We start from the raw sequence: 27685 nt of genomic DNA, 5'->3' as shown, positions 1-27685 counted from the left end.
GGAAAAGGGGCAGCTAGGTGGCACAGTGGATAGAGCACTGGCCCTGGAGTCAGGAGTACCTGAGTTCTCAAATCCCGCCTCAGACACTTACCTAGCTGTGTGGCCTTGGGCAAGCCACTTAACCCTAATGCTTTGCAAAAAAAAAAAAAAAAGCAGGGAAAAACAATATAGTTCTAGACCTCATTTTCACCAGTTAAAACACAATAGGCACGCTTCTCTTAAGACAGCAGTCTCATTGTCATGAATGGGAAAAGTAGGAAATGGATAACTGGTTTACTTTGATTTATAACAGATGTGATTCCCACCTTTACACCCTATTCTTAAATTTTTGGTTTAGCATTTGAAATTTAAAACCTTTGTCTAGTATTAAGGTTTATTTTAATTGTCTAGTTTGATGATAAAAATAAAATTTTTTTCTTTTAGTTCCAATTCCATTTTGCTCTTTTCATTCCACTTCTTACTTTACATTTAATTTTAGATGGAATACCAATCATGAGCCTTAATAAAAATTATCATGAATTATATTGTCATCAGACAAAGGGGAAAAAGGCTAATTAAATCAATAGGTCCAAGTTAAGTATTGATGTTGTGTGGCCTCTAAAGGATATTCTAAGTGTTGTTTATGATATTTAAAGAAGGTGGATGGAAAGTTTTATTGTAATGTGGCAAATAGAAAATGAGTCCAAGTGTTGGAATTTATTGAAAATACCTGCTTTCTGTGAGGTTTAACTGCAATCATTAATGGTGAATCCAACAGCTTTGCTGGGTAACATGATCCTGTCCTGGTATTTGGAATCTGGTCTTTATTAGCCTGCATTGAAGGAATCTGTGTCATTAACATTCAGAAACATATCAGTTATGACTGTACCTTCATCTAAAATTTCTTCACATGTGTCAGCCATTCTCTGGCTCTTCTTCTGGTTTGGGTTTATCCAAAAGTATGGTAGAAGGGAGTAGCACCTTCACTATGGAAACAGAAAGTTGAGACAATAGAGATGAGTTTCTTATTTATAAGATATTTCTTTTTTCTTTTTTTTTTTCTTTTGCAAGGCAAATGGGGTTAAGTGGCTTGCCCAAGGCCACACAGCTAGGTAATTACTAAGTGTCTGAGACCGGATTTGAACCCAGGTACTCCTGACTTCAGAGCCTGTGCTTTATCCACTGTGCCACCTAGCCACCCCTTATAAGATATTTCTAATAAAAAAATTACTTATAGATGAACGAGTACATGCATTGTGCTTTAATATAGGTCATATCACAGTTAAACTTTTACTTAGAATGGGACTTAACAATTTTTTCAGTTTATATTTTATTAAAAGTTAAGTCTTTTTCTGTATTATTCCTACCTTGAATTGAAGCACTTTCAGTGGTGTGCATTCATTTCTCAGATTTACTTGGTGAATATTCTCATTGTTGTAAAATCAGCTCTGAGTAAACAGAGCTACTTATGTTACTTATGACCATTACAGAATTTCACAGTTGGAAAGTCATACAGATAGATAAAGTGCTGAAGATATAAATACAGTTGATCAAGGTAACCTCTGACCCTCAAGAAGTTTATATTCTTTTTAAAAAAGTATTTTGTTTTTACTTTTGAATTCTTTCCCCCCCTCCTTCCCTCCTTCCTAATAGGGAAAGTATTAAAACAAAACCTGTTACAAAGATATAATCAACCAAAACAAATTATTATAGTAACTATATTCTGCATCCTGTCAGTCTACTCTCTGGATCCATTACCTCTCTATCTGGAAGTGAGTACACGTGTTACTTTATCTATTTTCTGTAACTGATTGATAATTGTGTGAACCCACATTTCCTAATTCCGAAGTCATTTATCTTCGTAATGTTATTATTAATGAAAAAAATTGTTCTCCTGGTTCTGGCTCACTTCACTTTACATTATCTTATATTCTTCTTAGGCTTGTCGAATACCATTCCCTCATTATTTATTGCAGCATAATGAAGTACCATCACATTCATATACCATAATTTGTTCAGCTGTATACTATAGTGGATGGGTACCCCCTTAGTTTCCAATTCTTTGCTACCACAAAAAGAGTTGCTAAAAATATTTTGTATATATAGGTCCTTCACTGGTTTTGTTTGTGCAAAGCCTTTTGAACTTTATGTATTCAAAATTGTTCATTTTGCCTTTTATGAACTGTTGTACTTTTTGTTTGGTTATAAACTTTTCCCCTATCTGTAGATCTGATAGGTACTTTATCATATTACTTTTTATGTCTAAATTATGTACCCATGTTGTCTTGCTACAATGTGAGGCAAGTCTTTTATATATCTTTCAGACTGCTTTCCATTTTTCTGGACAGTTTTTGTCCAGTAACAAGTTCTTCTCTTGGTAGTTGGAATCTTTAGCCTTATCAAATTCTAGGTTATTATACTCATTTCTTTCTGTTTATTAAGTACCATTATTGCTAATTAACTTCTCTATTTCTTACCAGTATCACATTGTTTCGATGATTCTGGCATTGCAGTAAAGTTTGAGATCTGGTTAGAATGTGGACAATTTTTATACCTTTTTTAGTATCTTATGATTGTTTGCTTGTATTTATCTTTTTTATGTTTCCCTTGACTTCTGTGTTTGTTGTTGGAATTTTCTACTCAGTTCTGGTTTTTTGTTTTTTTTTAGGTTTTTGCAAGGCAGATGGAGTTAAGTAGCTTGGCCAAGGCCGCCCAGCTAGGTAATTATTAAGTGTCTGAGACCGATTTGAACCCAGGTACTCCTGACTCCAGGGCCAGTGCTTTAATCCACTACACCATCTAGCTGCCCCTCATTTTTTTCTTATATCACTTTCATTTGGTTTTTAAGAATTTTTTTTTTCTTTTAAAGTACAACAACAGTAAGAACAGTAACAACCATCCTCTTGCATTAACTTTTCTAGGAATCCCAGTTGGACTAATATCCTAGTTACATTTTTCTTTGAAGCATTGCTTGTGGATTTTTTTGAATCATTCTTTTCGAAGTTGATGTTTTTAGTTTCTTTGTCATCATAATAGCTTTTTATGATGGAATTCTTTTTTTGATTTGTGCATTCTTCCAGGTTACTTCTTGTCTTTGAACTAGACTCTCTCAGTTCTGAGATCTGAGCTTCTTTTGTCTACTTGTGTCCTGCTACTTTCACAGCTCACGTTTTATACCCAACTTTTCAGTGTCCCCCAAGTGATGTGATCTGGGGTAAAACCTGTTCACTGGGGTAAAATCCTGGTCTGAGTCTGCATGTTGCTGACTTGGAGTTTTGCTCTACTACCTTGTATCTGGTTGGAAATTTCAGAAGACTCAGAAATTCCAGATGAACTTAACCTACTAGGAGGCTTTCTGGGCTCTCCTTTGGTCTTGAGCTTCTGCCCTACTAATTCTACTGTGGACTTCCAACTTGGATACCTGGCTTTGGACTTGGGATCAGAGCTTGCCAATCTAATTAAGGTTCCTTAGTAAAAAGAACTAAAAGTTCTTAATCTTTATGAAAGAAAAACTGGAGGCCTTTTGCTTTATATAGTACATGTTTTATTATATTTGCCACTGATCCCAAATATCTTCTATTTGCTTCTGAACTTGTTCCTTACTCAGTACACAATACAAAATACACTAGAACATACTCTTACAACTGCTTATCCCTGTCAGCTTTTGGCACAGAAGCTGCTTGGAATTTCTATTCTATATTACGCAAACATTTGTTCTACATGTTCTATATACAAAGCTATATAGCCAATGCAAATATCAATCATCAGAAAAACTACTTGATGGAGAAATTTTTCATTTCTTAGATGACAAAATTTTTTATCAAGTCTCTTTAAAAATATTTTTTGTGTTCCTGAAAACTTGCCAATCTAATTTTTTACTTTGTTTTATTTTAGCATGAAATAGATTGAGTTCACAGCTATTTTTATAAAACTAATATATACCCTCTTAGCAGCTTAATCTAATTTAGAATTTCGTATTAACAGAAATTATATTTTTATTTACTTTGGAATACTACTCCCAGAGATCCAATGGGATGGAATTTCAAAGAGGGCCGACTTCATTGGCTTCAGGCTTCTTGGGCAGTTTTGGTTTTAAAAAAAAAAGCAGGGCATTGTCCTCTGTCACTAAAGGCTTTACCCACTGTCCACTATAGACATATTTGATGGCTAAATTTATAGGAAACAAAACAAGTCATAGTAGTATTAAGCCATATTAGACTTATTTGTTTAAAATGTATCGTTTGCTTCAGTAAACTGTTAGGGAGAGTGGAAATGGGGTAGCTATAGGACTAAACTAAACCTTTTTTTTTAGAGCATTATAACATCTTTAAGAGGTGTGCATTAAGAATCAATTACTTTGGAAAATATCTGTGGAAAGTTTTTCAGTATTATTTTAGGAATTCTTAGAGTCACAGATGTTAGAGATGAAAGGGACCTTGAAAGTCATCTGGTCTAACCTCTTCATTTTTGCAGGTTAGGACACCCAACCCCAGAGAGGTCAACTGATTTTCCCAACTGATTAGTCCTAGAGAGTTGACAATCATTGCTGGAATGGTGCTTACATATTTTCAAAATCCAACTTAGAAATAGAATTCAAGTCTAATATTTCTTGGTATCTACAAGGACTAGAGGAAATTTAGAATTAAGGTTCCTTAGTAAAAAGCTAAAAGTTTTTCATAGAGATTAACTCTATTAAAGAAAAACTGCTTTATATAGTGCATGTTTTATTATATTTGTCACTATTAGCATTTCCCTCCTTTTTCTGAGTAATTTATTATTCATAAAATCCAGTTCTCATTAGCAGTTAGTTTTTATTTTGTTCTCAAAGATATAGAGAAGTCAATAAAGCGACCTTAGGGTAGTCAAAAGTTTATGAAAGAATCCAGAACATAATAAAAAAATATGGAGACTATATATACAGCAAGGTATTTAACTGCCACATAAGCAAGTAATCAGGGTATTATTTTTTAGTATAATTTGCAAGATTAATCTTGACCCTAAATTATTTATTACTGAACTATAAATCACATTTTAATTTTTTGTGGGAAATTTTACAAAACTTTATTGAGGCAAGTAACATGACAAACATTGCTAAATCAGTTTTTTAAACACATTCAGTTTGATAGGGGAAGTCAACACTCCTAGATCAGTAGCAGCCCAGGGGGAGGAAGTACAAACCATCTGGTAACTTTCTATTTCACATCATTATTTTTGTCAACTAGTTGCTAAGCTCAACTGTTCTATTGAAGTAGTTTAAACTCAGTCAACACCTTCTATATTTTGGTGCTTGGTACCAGAACTCCAGTTGCTGTACCTTAGTTAAGGTTCTGGGAATAAATAATTGAGAATGAAATGTTTCAATATCTTAGTGCCTCCCAACTCTTTTTTAAAAAATTGATTATTGTCTCTGCTGAAAATTGAGTCTGGAATTAAAAAGTTCTGATTTCAAGTATGGTCTCAGACAATTAGACAATTAGACTAGCTGTGTGACCTTGGGAAAGTCATTTAATTTGTGTTTGCCTCAGTTTCTTCAACTGTAAAATGGAGGTGAGAATAGTACCTACCTCAAAGGGTTGCCTTGAAGGTTGAATGACATAATATCTGTAAAAAGTGCTTAGCTCAGTGTCTCACACATGCAGACTCAATGAAAATGCTTAGCCCCTTTCCTTTCCATCATCCCTTTTTCCTGAAACAAAGTTCTGAAGATATTTCTTTAATGCTCCAGACAAAAAGTCTTTTGTTACACTTTTTCTTACAGATGAGGCTGGTTGAACTGTATTAGTTCTTTTTTTTTTTTTATTAAAATGTCAAATGGCATCCTAACAGAAGCTATAGGGAATGCTCTTCTTGATAAAATTAAAATCTTTCATAGTTTCCTAGGATTTAAATTTGAAGATATTTTCCATAGTATCTATCATCATTATGTAGTTTTTCCAGAGCACCTATCTAAGAAATTCATAAATTAATTTAAAAACCCTTATATTTTATTTTTTTAATTAGGAAAAAATCTGGTTTATCATCTTCTTGTCTCAGCCCCCCATTTTAGAACTAAAGAAAAATAAAATCTCATTTGTGTAGTCTGTCCTTTTACTTCTGTCTTAAGATGGGTGACTGTTTTATCATTAGTTCTCTGTAATGTTAGTTGGTCATTTCACTGATAGGAATTCCTAATTCTTTCAAAAAAATTTTTTTATTGCTATCATGTTGTTTTCAGTATATATAATTTTTTCTAGGTTCTGTTTTATCCACCATACATCACTTTATGCAAATCTTTTCAGGTTTCTTTGAAACTATCCCCTTTGTTATTTCTTTCATTAGGGTTTGGTTTTTTTTTTTTTTTTTGCAAGGCAGATGGGGCTAAGTGGCTTGCCCAAGGCCACACAGCCAGGTAATTATTATTAAGTGTCTGAGACTGGATTTGAACCCAAGTACTCCTGATTCCAAGGCCGGTGCTACTCCACCTAGCTGTCCCTGTTACTTCTTTCAGTATTATAGTATTCATCACATTGACATGTGATAATTTATCCACCCACTAATTTTTGTGTATCTCCCTAAATTCCTATTCCATGCCACCTCAAAAAGAGCTATTAATATTTTTGTACATCATTAAAGTATATTTTGCTTAGTACTAATTCTTCCTTCAATCTACCCTCTTTCACCTCATCCCCTTTTATTCCTTTTCCCTCATATTTCCCTTTTAAGTAGAATGTATTGCTATATCCATCTGTGTGGGATTGGGCATGTTCTTCCTTTAACCTTTCATAGGAGAATGAGGTTAAAGTATCATCTGTTCTCCTCATACCCTTCCTTTTTGTTTGTATAGATTTTCACTTATGCACTGTATATGTGACAGTTTCCCCTTAATTTCCTTTCCTTTTACCCCCGCCCCCCAATTACCATTCTTAAGATCATCAGGACATAACAGAACTACTCCCAGGTCTTGTTTAATTGTTTAATTCTGATTTAATTCTGTTTAATTCTGACTTCTGATTTGAGATAGGTTTCAGGGAGTAAACATGTATCACCTCCTTTATTTGTTGAGTCCCTTATCACTATTCACTCAAATTTACTTTTTTATTGTTCTCTTTACTCCTTTGTAGCTCTGTTCTTTTCATCAGGACAATTTGGAAGTCCTTTATTTCATTAAATATCCATTTTCCTCCCTGTAGCATTATAATCAGCTTTGCTGGCTAAGGTATTCTTGACTGTAGCCCTTATCTTTTACTTTCTGTAATATTATATTCCAAGTTTTCTGCTATTTTACAGTGGTGATTGCTAGATTATATATGAACCTGACTGACTCCTTGGTACTTGATTTCTTTTTTTTTCTGGCTGATTGTAGTATTTTTTCTGTGATCTGGAAATCTCTAGTATATTTTCATTTTGGGCTTTCTTTCAAGAGATTACTGATAGATTTGATTGTTTCCATTTTTCTTTCTGTTTCTGTGAGGTCGGGCAATTTTCTTTTAAGATTTCTTGAAATAAGCTGTCTAGACATTTTTCCCCTAGTTCAATGATTCCTAAATTTTTTTCTTTTTGCTCCATTTTCTAGGTCAGTTCATTTTTGCTATGCGATACTATATATTTTATTTAAAAATTTTTTGATTGTTTTAATATATTTTGTTATCTTAAGGAGGAGTTTGTTGCTTGGATCAAATTTATACCTGTTGTGCCAATTTGTAATTTCTCTTTCCAATTCTTTCTTCCATAGTTCTCATATCTTTTCTAATTTTTCCCCAAGTTCTCACATTTCATTTTCAAAAACATTTAAAAAATTTTTTTAAATTAATACTTCATATCTTCCAGGAATTTTAGTTGAATCTTTGTCCAGTTGCCTCTTCTTTGAGGCTTTACTTGTAAGATATTTTGAATTAGTTGTTTTCATTTGGGATTGTGTTCTTGTATATCCATGTCACTATAATTCCCTTTTTTTTTGAAGGGAGAGTGATCCTTGATTATATATGTGTGTGTAATATATACTATCTAATAATAATATGCATTATTATTATTATATGAAAAACTGTGTCCTTGTATCTTTTTAACACTTGCGATAGTGCCTTGCATGTAGTAGATTTTAATAAATGTTGTTGAAGTAGAACCAGTTAGTGAGATTTAGTGAATTTTCTTTCTCAGCATATTTATACTTTTATATGTTAGTTTATATGTTAGCTATTTTGTAGAATGGCAACTGGGAAAAACAAATCTTTCTTGTAAAGAAAAATCTCACTGCTTTCTAGTTCAGCCAACTCAGGACAAATCATGCCATGTATTTCATCCTGTGGCTCACTCTGACTTTCGTGAATGGAATGCATGTTTTCAGCTACCATCCTTTCATCATCTTCCCACATCAGCTGGCAGAAATCATTTGGTTCTGAAAAATACCCACAAATTGATGGGTATTTCAGTTACCTCTCCAAGTGGTCTATCGTATAGGGAAATTTCAATGTTTCAACACCAGTAATTTGATATTACTTTGTAATATAAATTTAAGCTTTGTAGTAAGTATTTATAATTTATAACAGGGTTCTAGAAGATTCTCTCTTGGTGCATTATACATAGACACTTGTTAACTACCTGACTTTGTCCTCTATGTCAAAAGGAATGTTAAGTTTCCCGCCAAAGTAAAAGAATTTATGTGGTCCTAACCCTGCCTGCCTGAATGAATGAATGAATGAATGAATGAATGAATGAAAAAGCACTCATTGAGCACTGTGATGCCAGCTATGTGCTAAGTGCAGCAATAGAAAAATGAGACTCTCCCTACTCTTATGGAGAGTTCAGCTGGGAAAGGCTCATGGATTCTTTTGGTGTGAATCTAGTGGCAGTCTTTCAGAAGTTCAGAGGGTGTTAAATCAGTAGAGATAGACCAACTATCTGGAATATAGTCATGATAAGTTAACATCTTCATTCCATTATGGTCATCTTTGCCCCAAATCTAAAAAAAATTATAATCATCCTGCAGTTTTCTTTTATGTCTCAATTTTACTGATAAGGCAAAGGAGAACAAGTTTAATTGTCTTCCATGATTGAATCCTTTATGCTTTTGAAGACAAGTATCAAATTTCTATTTCTATTTCCTCCCCCTTAAATATTCTATTTTTCTATTTCCACCTCCCACCCCACCCTGCTTAGATTTCTCTTCAAGGACTTTTTACTTTCAGTCTTTGTATGACATGATTTAATGCTTCTCAGTATCATAATCTACCCTGGATGTGTTAAGAATTGTTAAGGTGCCTTCTAAAATGTTGAACAGTACTCAAAAACTATAAAATAATGCTTTCTAGTCTTCTGATCCATATCAGATTATATTTTATTAGTGTTGACCCTCTGTTCTGTATTGTCAGATCATCTTTGGAATCCATTATCCAGTATATTGTCTATTCTTGCCTTTTTTTTTCTGTCAGCTGCCCATTGGATAAGCAAAATATCTCTGACTTCATCTATCATTGAACGAAAACATCAGAAAAAGGCTAAGGAACAGAGTCCTGAGGCATATCATTAGGCATCTCCCTCCTGTGTTGACCTCTAGTCATTGAACACCACTCTATATAGTCATTCAACTATCCATCTAATTGTATTGTCTGTCATTAACTTAATTCTCTCCAACTATAAGAGAGGAGAGGAGAGGAGAGGAGAAGAGAGGAGAGAAGAGGCTGGTAGATTTTGGGAAGGTTTCTATACTGTAATAAAAAAAGAAATGAGATTACTCTGTCATTTTCTTCTATTTTTTTAATTTTCAATTAACAAGCTCATTTTTTCTTCTTCCTACTTCTACACTTCATATTAAACAAAAAAAACCCCTCTTACAACAAATATACATGGTCACATAAAACTAAATTCCTTCTTTGGATATGTCCACAAAATTGTCTCATTTTGCATCTTGAATCTATCACTTTCTCTGTTAAGAGACAGATAACATATTTTATCATCAGTCCATTCATTGGAATTATGAGTGGTCACTGTATTGTTTGAAGTACTTAAACCTTTCAGAGTTTTCAAAGTCTTTACAGTTTTGTTGTAATGTAAACTGGTCTCATGGTTCTGTTCACTTCATTATTTCTCATGGTGTAATAATATGGCATTGCATTCATAGATTAGAATTTGTCCAGACATTCCTTAAGTAATGAGCACTCCCTTTTCCCAGTCATTGGGAAAGGAAAGAGAATAAACATTTATTACCCACATTCTATGTGATAGACACAGACCCTGGGATAAACACTTTACAAATATTATCTCATTTGATCCCTTAATAACCCTGGGAGGTATCAGCTATTATTTTCCCCATTTTACACTTGAGAAAACTGAGGCACCTAGAAGTTAAGTGTCTTACCCAGGGTCACACAGTTACAGTTTTCTGAGGTTTGATATGGAAGATCACTGAGACTATCAGATACTATCAGATGTTTTTATTGTGGATTTTATAGTATCAGAGTTTTAAGAAATAATGGAAGACCTATTGCTTTTTAGATTTTTTTTCTTTCAGATATCTTCACTTATCTTACTGGGTTTTTTTTCAGCATATAGCCTCTATATGTATTCTTATTATTTCAAAATTAATTTAATTTACTAAACACTTAAAAATTAATTTAAGGGGATGGATAAGGGGCACAGTGGATAGAGCACTGGCCCTGGAGTCAGGAGTACCTGAGTTCAAATCTGGCCTCAGACACTTACCTAGCTGTGTGGCCTTGAGCAAGCCACTTAACCCCATTTGCCTTGCAAAAACTTAAAAGAAAATAGCTTTTCATCAGCAAAAAAATTCAGCTGCCTTCTCCTTTAATTGAGAATAGAAGAAAAATACCACTCATGTGATATATGTATAGTTAAGCAAAATAAGTTTCTGCATTGATTCTGTGTGTGTGTGTGTGTGTGTGTATTTCTGTTTCTGTTTATGTCTGTCTAGTTTTATACTCCAAATCTTTCACTTCTCTCTGTGGAGCTGGGTAGTTTGTTTCATCATTAGCTCTCTGGAATTGTGGTTCTTCATTATACTGTTCAGATTCCTAATTCTTTCAAAATTATTCTAAATCATATTTTTGTCATTGTAAAAATTGTTCTGTTTCTGCATACTTCACTGTGTTTCATTCTATATAACTTGTTCCCAAGTTTCTCTGATAACCTTTGTTTTTTCTTATAGTGCAATGACATTTCATCACATTTATATTCCATATTTTGTTCAATCACTCCCCAGTACATAAGTAGGCCCTCAGATTTCCTATTCTTTGCTACCTCAAAAAGATCTTTAAATATTTTAATATTTCTGGGGGTGGCTAGGTGGTGCAGTGGATAGAGCACCGGTCCTGGAGTTAGGAGTACCAGAGTTCAAATCTGACCCTAGACACTTAATATTACCTAGCTGTGTGGCCTTGGGCAAGCCACTTAACCCCATTGCCTTGCAAAAAAAAAATTAAAAAATATTTTTTATTTCCTTAGACTTGTACTTAGGACTAATCTCTCCTTTACTGTATACCCCTTCTCTCTAATTTTTCCTTTTTCTTTTCCTGTTGAGCAAAATGTATTTCTATACCTAAATGTGTGTATATTTATTCTGCATTCCTTTGACCAATTTAGGTGAAAGAGATGTTTAAGTATCAGCCTCTCCTCTCCTCTCTTATTGTTTAGACTTCCTTTTGCACTCTAAATATGTGATATTATATTCCCTAAGCCTCTTTTCCCTATACCCTAAGTCTATTCTCCATCTCTTCCCTTTCCATTCTTCAAGATCATCAAGACATAACTAAGTCATTCCCAAGCCTTCTGCCTAATTAGATGTCCTCTCTGGCCTCATTGATGATAGGCTTCCATGAGGACTCATGTATCATCTCTCTATATTAGAATGTACTCATTTTATCTTTACTTAGTCCCTTATGATAGTTCATTCTTTGTTTACTTTTTTTAAGGTTTTTGCAAGGCAAACATGGGGTTAAGTGGCTTGCCCATGGTCACACAGCTAGGTAATTATTAAGCGTCTGAGACTGGATTTGAACCCAGGTACTCCTGACTCCAGGGTTGGACTATGCCACCTAGCTGCCCCTTCTTGTTTACTTTTTACGTTGCTCTTAACTCCTGTGTTTGAACGTTAGAGTTTCCACATAGTTTTGTTTTTTTTCATCAGCAATGCTTCGAAGTTATTTCATTTAAAAATACAGTTCCCCTACCTTCCAACACCCCCCCCCCCCCCCCCCCCCCCCCCGTAGGATTATGCTCAGCTTGCTAGGTAAATTATTATTGGTTGTAAGCCTATATGGGTTTGCCTTCTGGAATTTCATATTCTAAGTCCTCCTTTAGTGGTAGCTAATAAATCATGTGTGATTATGACTGTGGCTTTGCAATGTTGTTTTTTCCCTTTAATTCATAAGTTTTGGGCTTTTCCAGATTTATTGGGAGTTTAAGAAGTTTTAGCCTTTTTTTTTTCCAGTAGATAATTAGTGGGTTCTTTCTTTTTCTACTTTACCCTGTGGTCCTAATAGATCTTTGAGAGCTTTCCTTTATGCTCTTTTTTGGGCATGACATTCAGGTAGTCTAATTCTTGTTTTGTTTTTTTAAGTTCTTATTTAAAGAGAAATGCTTTATTTGAATGATTCAGTCTCTAGATTTTTTTCATAAGAGCTGTTCTTCATAAGGATTGCAACTGAATGATACTAGGGGGTGCCCTGTTTTCCATGTGAACCTAGCAGAGAGTGGTGGTTGAGCAAGAATCTAGACATAAATGCCCTGAAATAGGCATCCTGGGCATGTTGGGACCTGGGAGGGTTCTGGGGAGTTGGTAGAAGTACCCAGGTCAGTTTCTTACCTATATTCTATAGACTGTTAGGTGGTGGTGGTGGTGGGCTGGGGTTAGCAGTAGTATACTTAATCTGTGACTAGAAGTGCTGATATCCACATGAAGGCCTTGGTCAAAGTCTCTGTTTCTGTGATTTAGTAAGTTAAGGCCCCAAGAAGACCAACCTCTTGTTCATCTCATAGATGTCAGCTGTCACTTCAGTTCTTAGTGTTAAGAAAGGGTGAGATACAGTTGAATAGTATGTACTTGGAAGCATATGTTATGGGGATGTCAGTGTCTAGTTAGGTAGCAGCCATTGTCTTTTTTTTTTTTTTTGGCAAGGCAATGGGGTTAAGTGACTTGCCTAAGGTCACACAGTTAGGTAAGTATGTATCTGAGGCCGGATTTGAACTCAGGTCTGCCTGACTCCAAGCCAGTGCTCTATCCACTGTACCACCTAGCTGCCCCCAGCCTTTGTCTTTTATGGGCATTTGCTAACTCCATCAATTCTGAGCTTCTGGTTAAGAAGATGACTGGATAGTGCCTCTGGTTCAAGGGCTACAACCTCTTCTCCAGGCCCTTCTGTTGCCAGAGATGGATCTATTCCACATATCCTCCATGTCCTCCAGGTTAAGTAGCTGCTTCTCTACTTACTACCAGGTTCATTTTGCTTCCAGATTTTTCTCAAAGACTCTAAATTTGTGCTCATTGAGGGATTAATAGAAGGGTATTCAGTGAACCCTAACCCTCTTTCTCTGTGCCCCTCCCTCCTGCTTCCCTGGCAATTTACTTGCCTGCCCCACAGGATTGAGACTCTAGTTCAATTACTCCTTTCTTCATTTTTTCCCAGTTTTCATTCATTCATTCATTCTTAATTTTGTACAAATAATTTTTTTATACATTACTAAAATATTCTCGTTTAAGAGTAAACATAATATCCCCTCCTCCTCAAAAAATATAGATCCGTGTGAACGATAAAGTAAACGAGAGAGAAAAAATTAAAATTAAAATAAAAAATAATAATAGTAGGTGTGGCTAGGTGGTACAGGGGATGGAGCACTGACCCTGGAGCCAGGAGCACCCGAGCCCAAATCCAGCCCCAGACATCCAACAATCACCCAGCTGCATGACCCTGGGCAAGCCATCCAGCCCTATTTGCCCTGCAATCCCCCCCCCCCCCCCCCGCCCAAAGACCCAAAATAAAATAAAATAGTAATAATAATAATAGTAGGGGCAGCTGGGTGGCGGACAGAGCACTGGCCCTGGAACCAGGAGCACTCGGGTCCAAATCCAGCCTCAGACACCCAACAGTCACCCACCTGTGCGGCCCTAGGCAAGCCACCCAGCCCCATTTGCCCTGCAACTCCCCAATAACAACAACAACAACAACAACAACAATAATAATAATAAATAATGTGTTTCAGTCTGTGTTCCAACACCTCCAGCTCTTTCATGGGTGGATCACATTCTTTATGATCTAATAAGTCCCATCACAAAAGTTACTTCCATATTTTTCCACTGTTGCCATTGCTGATCGCAACTCCCTCCATTCCTACTTCTCCACTACCATATACTATATTTTCTCTCCCCTTTCACTCTGTCTCTGCTGTAGGGTAGCTGAGTGGCATAGAAGACAGATCTCCGGCCCTGGAACCAAGAGGCCCCGAGCCCACATGCCACCCCTTAGGCCCAGCATCCACCTGGCCCTATGGTCTCGGACAGGCCATCCAATCCCAGCCCCTTGCAAGAAGTAAAAAAGAAAATGTGTTATATCTGACCACTCTCCCTCATGGTCCATCCTCTCCTTCATCACTCACATCCTCCTCCTTCCCCCTGTCCCCCTTCTCTCCTTCTTACTCTAGATGTCTATACCCTATTGAGTGTATATATATACTGTTTCCTCTCCTAGCCACCTCTGATGAGAGCGAAGGTTCCCTCATTCCCCCTTGCCTTCCCCCCTTCCATATCATTGCAATAGCTCTTTGTAATAAAAAAATCTTCTTATATGAAATCTTAGCCTATTCCCCCTCTCCTTTTCTCCTATTACATTTCCCTTTTAGCTATTGACTCCATTTTTACACCACATTACACTTCAAATTCAGCTCTCTCCTGTGCTTCATCTGTAAAAGCTTCTTCTACCTGCTCTATTAAATGAGAAGGTTCATTTGAGTATTATCAGTATCATTTTTCTATGCAAGAATACATGCAGTTCATCATTTAAGTCCCTCAAAGTCTACCCTTCTCCTCCATTCTCTATGCTTCACCTGAGTCCTGTATTTGAAGATCAAACTTTCTGTTCAGCTCTGGGCATTCCAACAGGAACATTTGAAATTCCCCCAGTTCATTGAAAGTCCATCTTTTTCCCCTGGAAGAGTACATTCAGCCTTGCTGGGTAGTTGATTCTGGTTGCATTCTGAGCTCTTTTGCCTTCCAGAATATTATATTCCAAGCCCTACGAGCTTTTAATGTAGTTGCTGCTAAGTCATGTGAGATCCTGATTGCAGCTCCATGGTATTTGAATTGTGTCCTTCTGGCTGCTTGTAATATTTTCTCTTTGACTTGGAAGTTCTGATACTTGCCTATAATATTCCTGGGGGTTGGTTTTTTTGGGGTCTCTTTCTTGGGGAGATCGGTGGATTCTCTCTATTTTTATTTTGCCCTCTGCTTCTAGGATATCAGGGCAATTTTCCTGTAGTAATTCTTTGAAAATGATGTCAAGGCTCTTTTCCTGATCATGATTTTCAGGTATTCCAATAATTTTTAGATTATCTTTCCTGAATCTGTTTTCCAGATAAGTTGTTTTTTCAATGGGATGTTTCACATTTTCTTCTAATTTTTCATTCTTTTGGTTTTGAACTATTATGTCCTTATTTCTCATAAAATCAGCAGCCTCCCTCAGTTCCATTCTGCATCTGAAGGATTTTTTTTTCTCAAGAGAGTTTTCTTATCTCCTTTTCAATCTGGCCAATTCTGCTTTTTAAAGCATTCTTTTCCTCAGTAACTTTTTGAACTCTTTTATCCATTTGACCTATGCTTGTTTTTCACATGTTATTTTCTTCAGCATTTATTTTGGATCTCCTTGACTAAGCTGCTTACTTCTTTTTCATGTTTTTTCCTTCATTTCTCTTTTGTTTCTTTTCCCAGTTTTTCTAATATCTCCCTCACTTGATGTTCAAAGTCTTTTTTGAGCTCTATCATAGCCAGAACCCAATTTCTGTTTTTCTTGGAGTCTTTAGATGCAGGCGCTTGGACTTCCTCATCTTCAGATTGAGTGTTTTGATCCTTCTTGGGATCATAGCCAATGTATTTCTCAATGGTATTCCTCTGTTTTCTCTGCTTACCCATTTCTCTAGCCTGTGCCTGGTTTTGGGGTGCTTCCTGACCTTTTGAGTGTTATTGGGACACTCCCCACAAGGATCTCAGTGTGTGAGGCTGTCTTTCCTCCTGGTCTGTGAATGACTACAAGTGCACCCCTCTGCCACAGGGCTGAGGTGGGGGGGGCCCTGCTGTTCTATGTGAGGGTCTAGACTGGGATCAGGATCTGAATGGGGTCAGAGCCCCAGAGTCCTGTTCCAGGGACAGAGGACAGACCTTGGAAGTCTCTCTCCACTCTGCTCCCTAGGCTCAGCACTCATGCCCTGGGGGCTCCTGCTTAGTGTCTCCTGGATCTGGGCTGCCCCAGCCATACTGCTCGCTAAGCCCTGGGGGCTGGGCTTGATGTGTTTGCTCTGGCAGAGGTCCCCCACTGATCCCCCAGTTGTGCCTGGTGCTCCCCAAGTGTAGGTGAGGAAACTGCCCTCGTTGCTGTGAGCTGTGGCTCCCAGTGCCCTGGGGCTGCCTCCGAGAGGCTGAAGTTCCTTCACTCTGGTGGGTTGCCCCTCCAATCCTGTGGAGCAGAGCCTTTCCTCTCTTTTCCAGGTTACCTTGGGCTGGAGAATTGCTTCACTGGATCCCTCTGTGCATTCTGTCTTTCAAAAATTTAGTTAAGAGTCCTTAGTTAATGAGTTTTGAGAGAGAGCACCTAAGAGATGATCCTCTCCTGTCTTCATCTTGGCTCCGCTCCCCCTCCTTTTTTTTTTGAAAAAAATATTTATTTTTTAAGAATTAAAAGAATTTTTGCTCCCTAAATTCTTTCCCTCCCTCTGTTTCCCTCCCCCCATCCACTAAGAAATAAATTCTAAAATATTTACATATTAGACTTGTCACAAATAAAAACAAGAAAAATAAAGTCAGAAAATTGTACTTCAGTTGCTCTAAGAGTTTGTCAGTTCTTTCTTTTTGGAGACAGTTAGCAATTTCCATTGTGAGTTTGAATTGTCCTGTCTCATTGTATTAATCATAGTAACATTGCTGTTACTACATATAATGGTCTCCTGTTACTCCTCATTTTATTTTTCATCAATTCATATAGTCTTCCCAGGTTTTTCTTCTAACTCCTTCCTCCCACTCACCCTTCTTTTCCCCACTTTTTCCTCTCTTCTCCTACTCAGTCTTTTTCATTACTTACAGCACAATAGTATTCTATAACAATCCTATACTACTAATTGTTTAGCCCTTTTCCTGCCATTGGGCAGCTAGATGGTGCAATGGGTAGAACATTGGCCCTGAAGAGAGGAGGGCCTCAGTTCAAATTTGACCTCAGACACTTAATAACTGTGACTTGAACAAATCACCTAACCCTTATTGCCTCACATCCATTTTTGTCCACTGGATCCAGATGACTTTAGAGGAGAAAGTGAGGTGCAAAACCTCCTCATTTAAATTCAGTTCACATGCTTTTCATGGGGTATCTCTTTCCTAATGTTATGGTCTTCTAGAATGTAGGACAAACATCATCATCATCAGCCATTCCCCAGAGTGGTTGAACTTTTTCACAATTCCACTAACAGTTTATTAGTGTATCTATTTTCTTATATCCCCATTTAGCAGTTACCATTTCTGAATTGTTTTCGAATGTTTTAGAATTGTTTTAATATGAATGTCTCTAATCAGTAGAGATGTAGAACATTTTAAAATCTGACCATAGATGGTTTAGAATTTTCATGTAGTTGACTACTTAAGACAAATTTTATACCTCTTATGAGAAGCTGCTATTTTCTTTCTAATTCTTTCTTTCATAGCTCTCATTTCATTCATTTTTTATTTTTTTTTACTTAACAAATTTATTTATCTTTCCAATCACATGAAAAGGTAGTTTTCAACAACCATTTTTTCATAAAATTGTTAGTTCTATATTTTTTTTCTTCCATCCCTTCCTTCCCCTTGACAGCAAGTAATCTAATATAGGTTATACGTGTGTAATGGTGTTAAACATATTTTCATATTAGTCATGTTGTAAATGAAGAATCAGAACAAAAGGAAGGAAAACCATGAAGAAAAAAGACATCAAATAAATTTTAAAAATGGAAAACATTGTGTTTTGGTCTGTATTCAGACTTCATAGTTCCTTCTCTGGATGTTCATAGTATTTTCCATCACAGGTCCTTTAGAATTGTCTTTGATCGTTGTACTGCTGAGAAGAGTTAAGTCTGTCTTAATTTATCATCACATAATGTTTTTGTTAATGTATACAATATTCTTCTGGTTCTGTTCACTTAGTATCAGTTCATGCACATCTTTTCAGCATAGCTCTCATTTCTTTTCCAAAATTTTTTTTCCTCCACACTATTTTTATCATTTATTTAAACAATTTAAAAACTTTTTAAAACTCTTGTATCTTGAGTGTCCCTTTTACCACAATAGCTTTGCAGGGTGGGATTCTTTTTGTTTTCTCATTCTTTCATCCTACTTCCTGACAAGACTAGATTTTAGGATCAGGCTTTTTGCACTTTGGGAGGCATTGTCTGGATTGGCCCCTCTAACTGCTTTTTTGTCCCATTGAGGATTATGTTAATCCAGGATACCAGTGGTAGCTCAGGTTCTGGATCTGCAAGCTTTCTGGTATTTTCAAAATGATCCGATCCCAGGGCAAAGTCTGATCATTGCCACCCTGATTTGAGCTCTGCAAGCTCCTGAGCTACATTTGTCTCTAGGCAAGAATGGATTGCTGTTGGACTCGAACCCTGTCAGCTAAGTCAGATGAAAGATCCCCTGGTTCAGAGGGACAGAATTGTAGATGTCTCCTTATCTGGGATTTCTGCCCTCTGCCAAGGCAGCCGTGGGCAGTACTTAAAATTCCATTAATCTTAGAGCTTTTTAGGGGTGAATTAAAGGTTTCACCAAAAATAGCAGGCTAAATTTTAAGTTTTTAAGTTAAGCAGAAAAGCAGTTCCTCACACCTGCTCTCTACACTTCCGGTTGAACCAGAAGCTGGAATTAGGATCCTGCTCTGCTCCTGAAGTCAGAGCCACCAGCTATTGCTTGGTTCTGAACACACTCCTTGCTTGTTAGGCACAGGCTAGGATTTGAGTCCTCTTTTTTTTTACTGTCATCCTGGGTTCTTTCCTTCCTTGATCTTTGTGACCTGATAATGAGGGACAGAGCTCTCCTGGGTACACCTGTTCCTGCCCCCTACAGAGGTTTGTTGTTGCTACAAAGCTTTGGCCTTATTCATGTTAAATCTAGGATCTGGTGTACAACTTCACATTAGCCTGGAATTTTTAAGATTCTCAGTGACCCCACTGTACTCAGTCCCACTGCCTCTGCCAGGACTAGCACTTCTGACAGACTCCACTGCTGGTGTCCTCAGATCTCCTGGCAAATTTCCTTGCTGGAAAAATGACTCACTCTGATATTTTATTGGATTTCCTCTTCAGGATTCTCTGGTCATTTTCTAGAGCTATTTGGAGCAGTGTAGGTTAGGGGAGTGTGAGCTCACTGTATTTCTTAATGCACTACACCTTGGCTCTGCCACTAAATAAACTACTTTTAATACTACTATAGAGTAAAATTTTTTTCTGTGTATTTTTTTTTAAAGGTTGCTATAAAGATCATAGATAAGACCCAGCTGGATGAAGAAAACCTCAAGAAGATTTTCCGAGAAGTTCAGATTATGAAGATGCTCTGTCACCCACATATCATCAGGCTATACCAGGTACAATCACAACGTTTTTCCTCAGAGCTCCAAGAAGAGCCACCTAGAAGTGCTGTCACCTCTGAATAAAAGAAGGGGGTGGGGGAAGGATAGCACAGACTCTTTGGGGTATTCTTCTTCTTACTGAACATTGGCTTCTTTTTGTTGTTCAATCATTATTTTAGTCATGTCTGATACTTTGTGACGCATTTAGTCTTTTCTGTGCAACTAAACTGGAGTGGTTTACCATTCCCTTCTTCAGCAGGCATTTGTTTCTATTCAACCTTAAAAATCTCTGTGTGAACCTAGACAAAATTTTAAACTAGGCAATATACATCTTAGACACTCAGTTTAAGTGTAGAATGATCCTCTAACCTACTCAGACTCCTTTAGTGCGCCCGCGCGCCCCCCCCCCCCCCCCCACACACACACCAGGAGCTTACTCTTCTTGGTCTTCAACCTATCTGGACTTTTCATAACCTTTCTCTAAGTGTTTAAGCTTATATTTTATTTAAATATGATTTTCTCCTCAGAGCAAGAATTTTAAAATTGCTCAGAATCTGATGAAAACTTAGACATTTTATTTTGGCCTAATGATAACCTAAATTCTGTAAAAAGTTAGATTTTGGGAATTTAAAATTGTGTGTTGGTGATTGTTATGGATTAAGTTATTTTGTTATTTAGCTCCCAGTCATCTTAACATTTGAAAATTAAGGTTGGACTGAAAAATCAAAGGTTTTCTAGTTCCACTGTACCTGAGCTGAAATCTACTGATACTTAAAGACATTCAGAATTTGCAAGAAACTTTCTATCTTCCAGTGTAGACCATATCAATATCATTAACTCAAATTAAAGAAAACTTTTTATTTTATTGAATTTTTATTTTTTGTTCTTACTTCCAGCTTTTGAGTCCAAGATTGGTCATTAAGATTAAACAGTCATTGAGTATTTTTTAGTGTTCTCTATCTTTATTTGTGCCAGTTGTAGTGTATATTTTCTCAGTTATCATATATTGTCTAAGAAACTTCCATGCTTTTGTTTTTAATATTTCATTGTTATCTTTTATTTTTATATATCACCAGAATTTCTCCCAGTTTTATTCCATTTACCCCACTACAGTGAGCCATCCCATATAACAAATGGTATTTTTTACAGGAAAAAAAAAGAAAAAAAGGACAAAAACAATTAGTGAACCCTACCAGTGCAGTGAGAGTCTGAAAATATATCTGGTATATGATGATGGGACGGTCTACTTTTGCAATTAAGGAGAAGGAGCTGTCTTTATTATTGTGATTTTTTTTCTGAGACTGGGTTTTCCTATATGATTCTCTAGTTCTTAGCCAGCTTGGCTCACTGTTTTATAGACAGGGCTCACTATTTTACAGACAGTTTAATCACAAATGTATGCCATAACTTGTTCAGTCATTCCCCAATTGATGAGGATTCCCTCAATTTCTAGTTTTTTTTTCCACCTTAAAAAGATCTACTGTAAATATTTTTGTACATAAAGGTACTTTTTCTTTTTCTTTTGACCTCTTTGGAATACAGATCTAGTAGTGGTATTGCTGGGTCAAAGGATATGCACAGTTTTAAAACTTTTTGAGCCTAGTTCCAAATTGTTCTAGGAGGTATATTCTTAAATCAAACAAGAAATAAAAACAATTAGAAAAGATAAAAATACATAACACTAATTGCATGAAATTGAGTAAGTCTTTTACAACAAACAAAATCATTGCATCTAGATAAGAAGAAAAGTGATCAAATGAGAAAAAATCTTTGTATTAAGTTTCTCATGTAATGGTTGAGTATTCAAGATTTATAGACAACGACAACAAAAAGACACACACAGGTGTATATATGTAGACAGTTCTGTATGTTTGTGCAAGACAACTTTTTAACAAATAAAATACACATAGAATAAGAAGTGAAGTGATCAAATGAGAAAAATCTATATAAAATTTTTCAGATAACTGAATATTCAAGATATTAAAAATGTATGTTTATGTATACCTGTATATGCATACATTTATACACATGACTTGTTCCTAGTTGATGCTTAATATTAAAATAATGTAATTATTTTGAATATATTCATAGATAAAATTTAAGATACTCTAGGGGGCAGCTACATGGTGCAGTGGATAAAGCACAGGAGGACCTGAGTTCAAATCTAGTCTCAGACACTTGACACTAGCTGTAAAGTGACCTTGGGCACTTTACCCAGATTACCTCACATCCAGGGCTGTCTCCAGTTGTCCTGATGCAAATCTGGCCACTGGACCCAGATGGCTCTGGAAGAGAAAGTGAGACTGGTGACTAAGCACAGCACCCCCTTATTCAAATTCAATTCATGTGCTTGTCACAGCATCATCTCCCTGATACTGTGGTCTTCTTTGAGAACGAGGAACAAACATCATCCAGTATCTATATCTATATCTATATCTATATCTATATCTATATCTATATCCACAACTGTGTATAAGCCATGTGAACAAATATTTTTCAAAAAATGATTGAAAACCTATAAATGAAAGAATACTTTTTAACTCATTAATAAGAGGAGGAAATGCAAAGAAAAACAATCTCATTCCCAGCAAACTGGCAAAGATGACAAAAGATAGGAGTAAGCATTTGAAGTACTGCAGAAAGATAGTGCATTTTTGATGTTGCTATGAATCAGTATTACCATTTTGGACAGCAACTTAGAACTAAGGAAATAAAGTGATTAAATTGAGAAGTCTTTTTTTTTTTTTTTTTGCCTTTTTGCAAGGCAATGGGTTTAAGCGACTTGCCCAAGATCACACAACTAGATAATTATTAAATGTCCGAGATTCGATTTGAGCTTAGGTCCTTTTGACTCCAGGGTTGGTGCTCTATCCACTGCATCACTAGCTGCCCTTGAATTCATTAATAAGAAGAACGTCCATACACCAAAATATTCACCACAGCACTTTTTTTGGTAGCAAAAAAAATGAATACAAAGTAGATGCCCATCAATGGGAGAATATCTAAACAAATGGTGGCACATGAATGTAATAGAATATTACTTTAATTACTTTAAAAAGTAAGAAATGTGATGAATACAGAGAAGCATGGAAGGATTTACATGATATGATACAGAATGTAGTAATTAAAGGCAATGGAATAACATTTGCAATGACTACAACAATATAAATGGAAGGAACAACCACAAAACATTCAAAAATTTATGTTGCAAAATTATAAGGAATAAGTATGGACCCAAAAAAAAGAAAAATGAGAAGACAACTTCCCCACAATTTTTTGTAGAAGTTAGGATTTTCACAGTTAAATCTTTTAATTTCTTGTATGGAATGATTCTCTCCAGTAGATTTGAAGCAGTAAAACTGGGAGAAATTTTGGTGATGGAAAAACCAAGATATCGATTTAAAAATAATTAGAAGAAAAACATATCATATACTTTCACAGTTTTGAGTAGGAGATGTAACCCTGTGCTTTTCTTAGGTTGCTTATATTTTTTTCTTTGTTACATTACATTGATGGTCTATTCCATTCATATATCATTCATATATGATTTATATTTTTTATTCATCCATTTCCTAATTGAAGTATTCTCTCATACTCCTGCTGTTCCTTCCACATCTCTCCCTTCTATTCCCCCCGTCCTTTTTTTTTTTTTTTTTTTGAAGGAGGGAGAATTTCATAATGATTTGCAAAGAGAGAGAGAACTTACCAACTCTTAAACTGGGTTGTTCATGATCAGTTGTGTCCAACTCTTTCTAACCCCTTTGGTGGTTTTCTTTGCAATGAAACTGGAATGGTTTGTCTTGTCTTTCTTTAGTTCATTTTGCAGGTGAGACTCTGAGGCATACAGGGTAAAGTGGCTTGCCCAGTGTTACAAGAAGGGCTTCTGGGACATTTAGGGTGATTTGGAGACTCTCAAACTACCCTCAGGAGCAGTGATGTTATAATTTTCCATATTATAAGAAGATGTTTCTCTGATATTCTTTTACTTTATCTTGTGGGTCATACTGTAAGTAATAGAGCCACAGTAAAATTCTGTCTCATTATTCCAAATCCATTGCTCTTTCCCTATAGCTTATTGCCTCTCCTGGCTTCCAATCTTAGTTTTGTTGCTTTATCATATGTGCCATCTTAGGAAATTCCTTAACCTTTTTAAAATTCATTTTCTTCATTTTAAAAATATAAAGATTATGGTACCTGATCACTAAAATTTCTTCTAGTATTGAAATTCTATGATTCTATGTCTGATTTACTGACAGTTGCGTTATCATCTTTTCTCCTCTAGGTCTTTATATCAATCCTTATTTTAATACTGATGTTCTAGATATAACTATCTCACCTCAATTTAAGGTCAAAAACATCATCAGATCAGGTATAAGTGTAGGACAGCATGTGATCATTGACTTGCAGAAAATAATTTTGAAGCTTCTGACATTATATAGGCAAACATGTATTTTTATCTGAATAGTCTAATTTTTGTTTAGTTGTGTTTTTGGTGGTGTGTTAAGTTTTTATTACCATTTTGTGGATTTTCTTGGCAATGATACTAGAGTGCTTTGCCATTTTCTTCAATTCATTTTATAGGTGAAGAAACTGAGGCAAATAGGGATAAGTGACTTACCTAGGCTCACAGATTAAGTGTCTACAGTTGAATTTGATTTTAGAAAGATATATTTTCCTGACTACATATCCATCACTCTTCTGTGCCAACCTAACTGCTCCTTGGGAATAGGGAATAACCCTATTTAAAAGTCTGTTGGAATGGCTCTTCCCTAGTAATGAAGGATAGGACCCCCCCTTCTACCCTCCACTCCTCTACCCAGCCCCAATCCCATACTCTGAGTCTTACTTTGTTAAAATGAGTAACATTATCATTATTATCCTTTAATATTTGCTTGTTACTGGTCCAGGCATGTGGATGATTGAAGGAAATGTTTGAGACTTAAAACAAATTCAGTGCACAATGCTCAGACTTTAAAGAAAGACCATGTTTTAATAGTAAGTGTTAAAATAGAAGGCTTCTGCTGAGGATTAATCTCTACAAAGGAAAATGGATCATGTTTGCAGGACTTGACCTGTTGAAATTGGTCAGATGAAATTATGCTTGTCCCCACCTGTGCCTTGCCCTAGAAGTAAATCCCACTCTAAGTTTTTGCTCATCCTGGTGCCTTCTAAACGTTTTCTAAATTGCAGAGAACCCAATTTGACTCTTCTCTACTGACAGACCATAGATACTTCTTGAATTTAGCTTAAATTTACCTTCAGTCTCTTTTTAATCTTTCTCAAGAAATTGATTTAATTTGGTTAGCTTTGTATCTGGATTTTAAAAACTTACACTTTGTCTACAGTTTTACCAGCCCACCATGTTTTTAGACATAAAACTATCTTCCCATGTCTTAGATATAATATTAATAACATCTTCATACCTTTCTTTATCTTTTTGAGGGACTTTCATTTTATGTCCTCTGGCAGCTGCCATTGTATTGGCGAGTACTCCAGCTTTCAAAGAAAAAGGGAACCACAAGTGGCAAAGGATCTCACAGTCAAATGATTCTAACTTAAGCCTGAAAAATGATCTATTCTCCAGTGTACCTGAGAAGTGCTCTTATAGTTTTTAGTGGCTGACTTTGTATATCTTTGTTAGGAAGTTTTTCATTCCTTCAAGCCTAAAGCTGACTTTTTTAAAACTTCCATTTCTTGCTCCTAGTTTTGGATCCAGGCATAACACATCTTCCTTTATGTGTTAGTCCTTCAGATAGTTGAAGCCCTATTATTATGTCCCTCCCAAGATTTCTTTTCAGCATTTCCAGTTCTTAGTAATGTGAGAAACAGAGACACTTCACTGTCCTGGTTGTTGTTTTCCAGGATACTCTTTCAATTGTATAGCTTTCTTAAAATGGGACACCTTAGGAGAGATATCATCTGTCCGTTGTTGTACACTGTCTCTCTGAAGAAAACTTAAAATCTCATTTTATTTCTTGGTTGCTGGATTCCCCTGTTGACTTTTATACCTGGCCAATGTGACAGGATAGATAGCTCAGGGAAAGACATTTCAAAAATAAAATTTTGATAGTAATAGTTTTGAAGTAAATGAGAAGACATGAAATTATAGTTTCTGGGCTTTTTTTAAGTTTTTTTTTTCCTCTTCCATATTTCTGAGATTTAGTATTTATATGGGATATAACTTTTAGCTTTGCTTCTTAGTACCTTCTATATTTTTCAGTTCTCTGGAGTTTGGGAAGAAATAAAGACATTGGTAAGAACAAGGGTGAGAGAGATGGTCTCTGTCAATTAGTAAATTTCCTACACAAGAATTCCCCCATTCCAGCTTCTTTAGCAGCATTTATATCTATTAGGAAAAAAAAGTGTTTTAACTTTGTAGCAAGTAATACATGTCAACCTTCCCTATGATTAAGAAGGAATCATTAGTTGCCTTCCTGTCATATATATCATTGTCATTTTCTTACATTTGCACCCAGGTTATGGAAACAGAGCGGATGATTTATTTGGTGACAGAATATGCTAGTGGAGGAGAAATATTTGGTAAGTATCTTTATTATATTCTTTAGACAAAAATTGTATTGAATAAACTTTAAGACTCATTGTATTGGTCCCTTCAGTGTAGGTGTCACTAGTCATTGCATTTCAGTGTTGTCAGTTTCTGTAGAGCAAAATATTTTTGATTCAACTTGAAAAATCACTTCGTCATCCTTAAGCTGCCAATGGATATTCAGGTGTTTTGGCCAATTTTGGCAGTCTAGGTTAACCACTTAATACTTCCAAAGACTTCCAAAACCAAACACACATTCCAGTAGGCTGTTTTAGCTCTTTCTATGGGCACACATGTGCATAGATAGCCTGTATTTGCATGCGTGGCACATGAATCCATGTACAGAGTAGAGGAGATGGGGATAGAGAGATATAGAAGAGACTGAGGGAGGAATATATGAATGAGAATGATACACCAAAGCAGTCAATCTCAGAAATGTTTAACTGTGATATATTTAAATATAAAGCCATATTCTCTTCTGTGTGTTCACAGTTTTCCTTGACTCTTGTTAATTTTCAAGATTTTTTCCTTTCAGCAACTGTTATTCTTTCTTACTGTGATGCTTTCCCTAGCTATTTCAGTGACACTGTCACAAAGGGATGTTGTACATTATTAATTCATAATTATATAAAAAGAGGAGACTGGTGTCTTTTGCTTTTTTGAGGGAAAAGTTTGTTTTGTTTTTAGAAGAAAACAAATATTTTTAACACCAGTAATAAGGAATAAAGGTAAAACAAACAAAATTAGATTGATATAAATATTTTTTCCTTTTAGTACATTCTTGGAAAAATTCATTTTTTTGGTATTAGACTTTAAAATTTTTATTTTAGAATTTTTGTTTGAATATGGCTTATAGGAATATGTTTCTGTTTATAGATCTTAGGTAACTTATCAATTGAAACTATTCTAAGTGATTTCAATTTGAAAGTGGGGTTTTCTTTATTGATCATTTGTGGCTACTTGGACTTTAATTGTTTGCATTTTCTTCCTAAGTTCTTATATAGGAAGTTTTTACCTCTGAACACCTTTGATATTGCTCACTATCTTTTGACCAGATTTTAACTGTATGCTTCATTATGACCTCTGTTGTGTAAAAAGCATTTAGTATTGCAACACATCCCAGATAGGAGTACTCTCTGTACTTATTTACTCTTCTGACTTTTGAGATGGATAGGAAAGGTGAATTTTTTTTTTTTTTTTTTTTTTTTTGTTTGGTGTTATCCTTGTGCTTAGTTTTTGGATTAAAGGCTCCCTGAATTCAGCTTGTTTTTAGGTAATGGTTAGAATGTTTCATTATCAGTTCTTTGAAATTGTGGTTGGTCATTGTATTGATTGGAATACTTAAATCTTTTAGAGTTGTATGTCTTTATAATGCTAT

General features: G+C 35.7%; 1 protein-coding gene across 5 annotated transcripts in view; it reads left to right on the top strand.

Annotated features, from left to right (window-relative positions):
* Positions 1-27685, top strand: part of SIK3 (SIK family kinase 3) — a 284203-nt gene that overhangs the window by 132801 nt on the left and 123717 nt on the right. For all 5 annotated transcript variants that reach the window (XM_074216743.1, XM_074216746.1, XM_074216742.1 and 2 more), the window contains exons 2-3: positions 19659-19775; positions 26237-26300. In XM_074216743.1, coding sequence (XP_074072844.1) covers positions 19659-19775; positions 26237-26300 — 181 coding nt within the window. The remainder of the gene's footprint in view (positions 1-19658; positions 19776-26236; positions 26301-27685) is intronic.

The sequence above is a fragment of the Macrotis lagotis genome, chromosome 1 (assembly GCF_037893015.1).
Source record: "Macrotis lagotis isolate mMagLag1 chromosome 1, bilby.v1.9.chrom.fasta, whole genome shotgun sequence".
Taxonomy (NCBI): Eukaryota; Metazoa; Chordata; class Mammalia; order Peramelemorphia; family Peramelidae; genus Macrotis; species Macrotis lagotis.
Note: the sequence above shows the minus strand (reverse complement) of the source record. Positions and strands in the feature narration are given on the sequence as shown.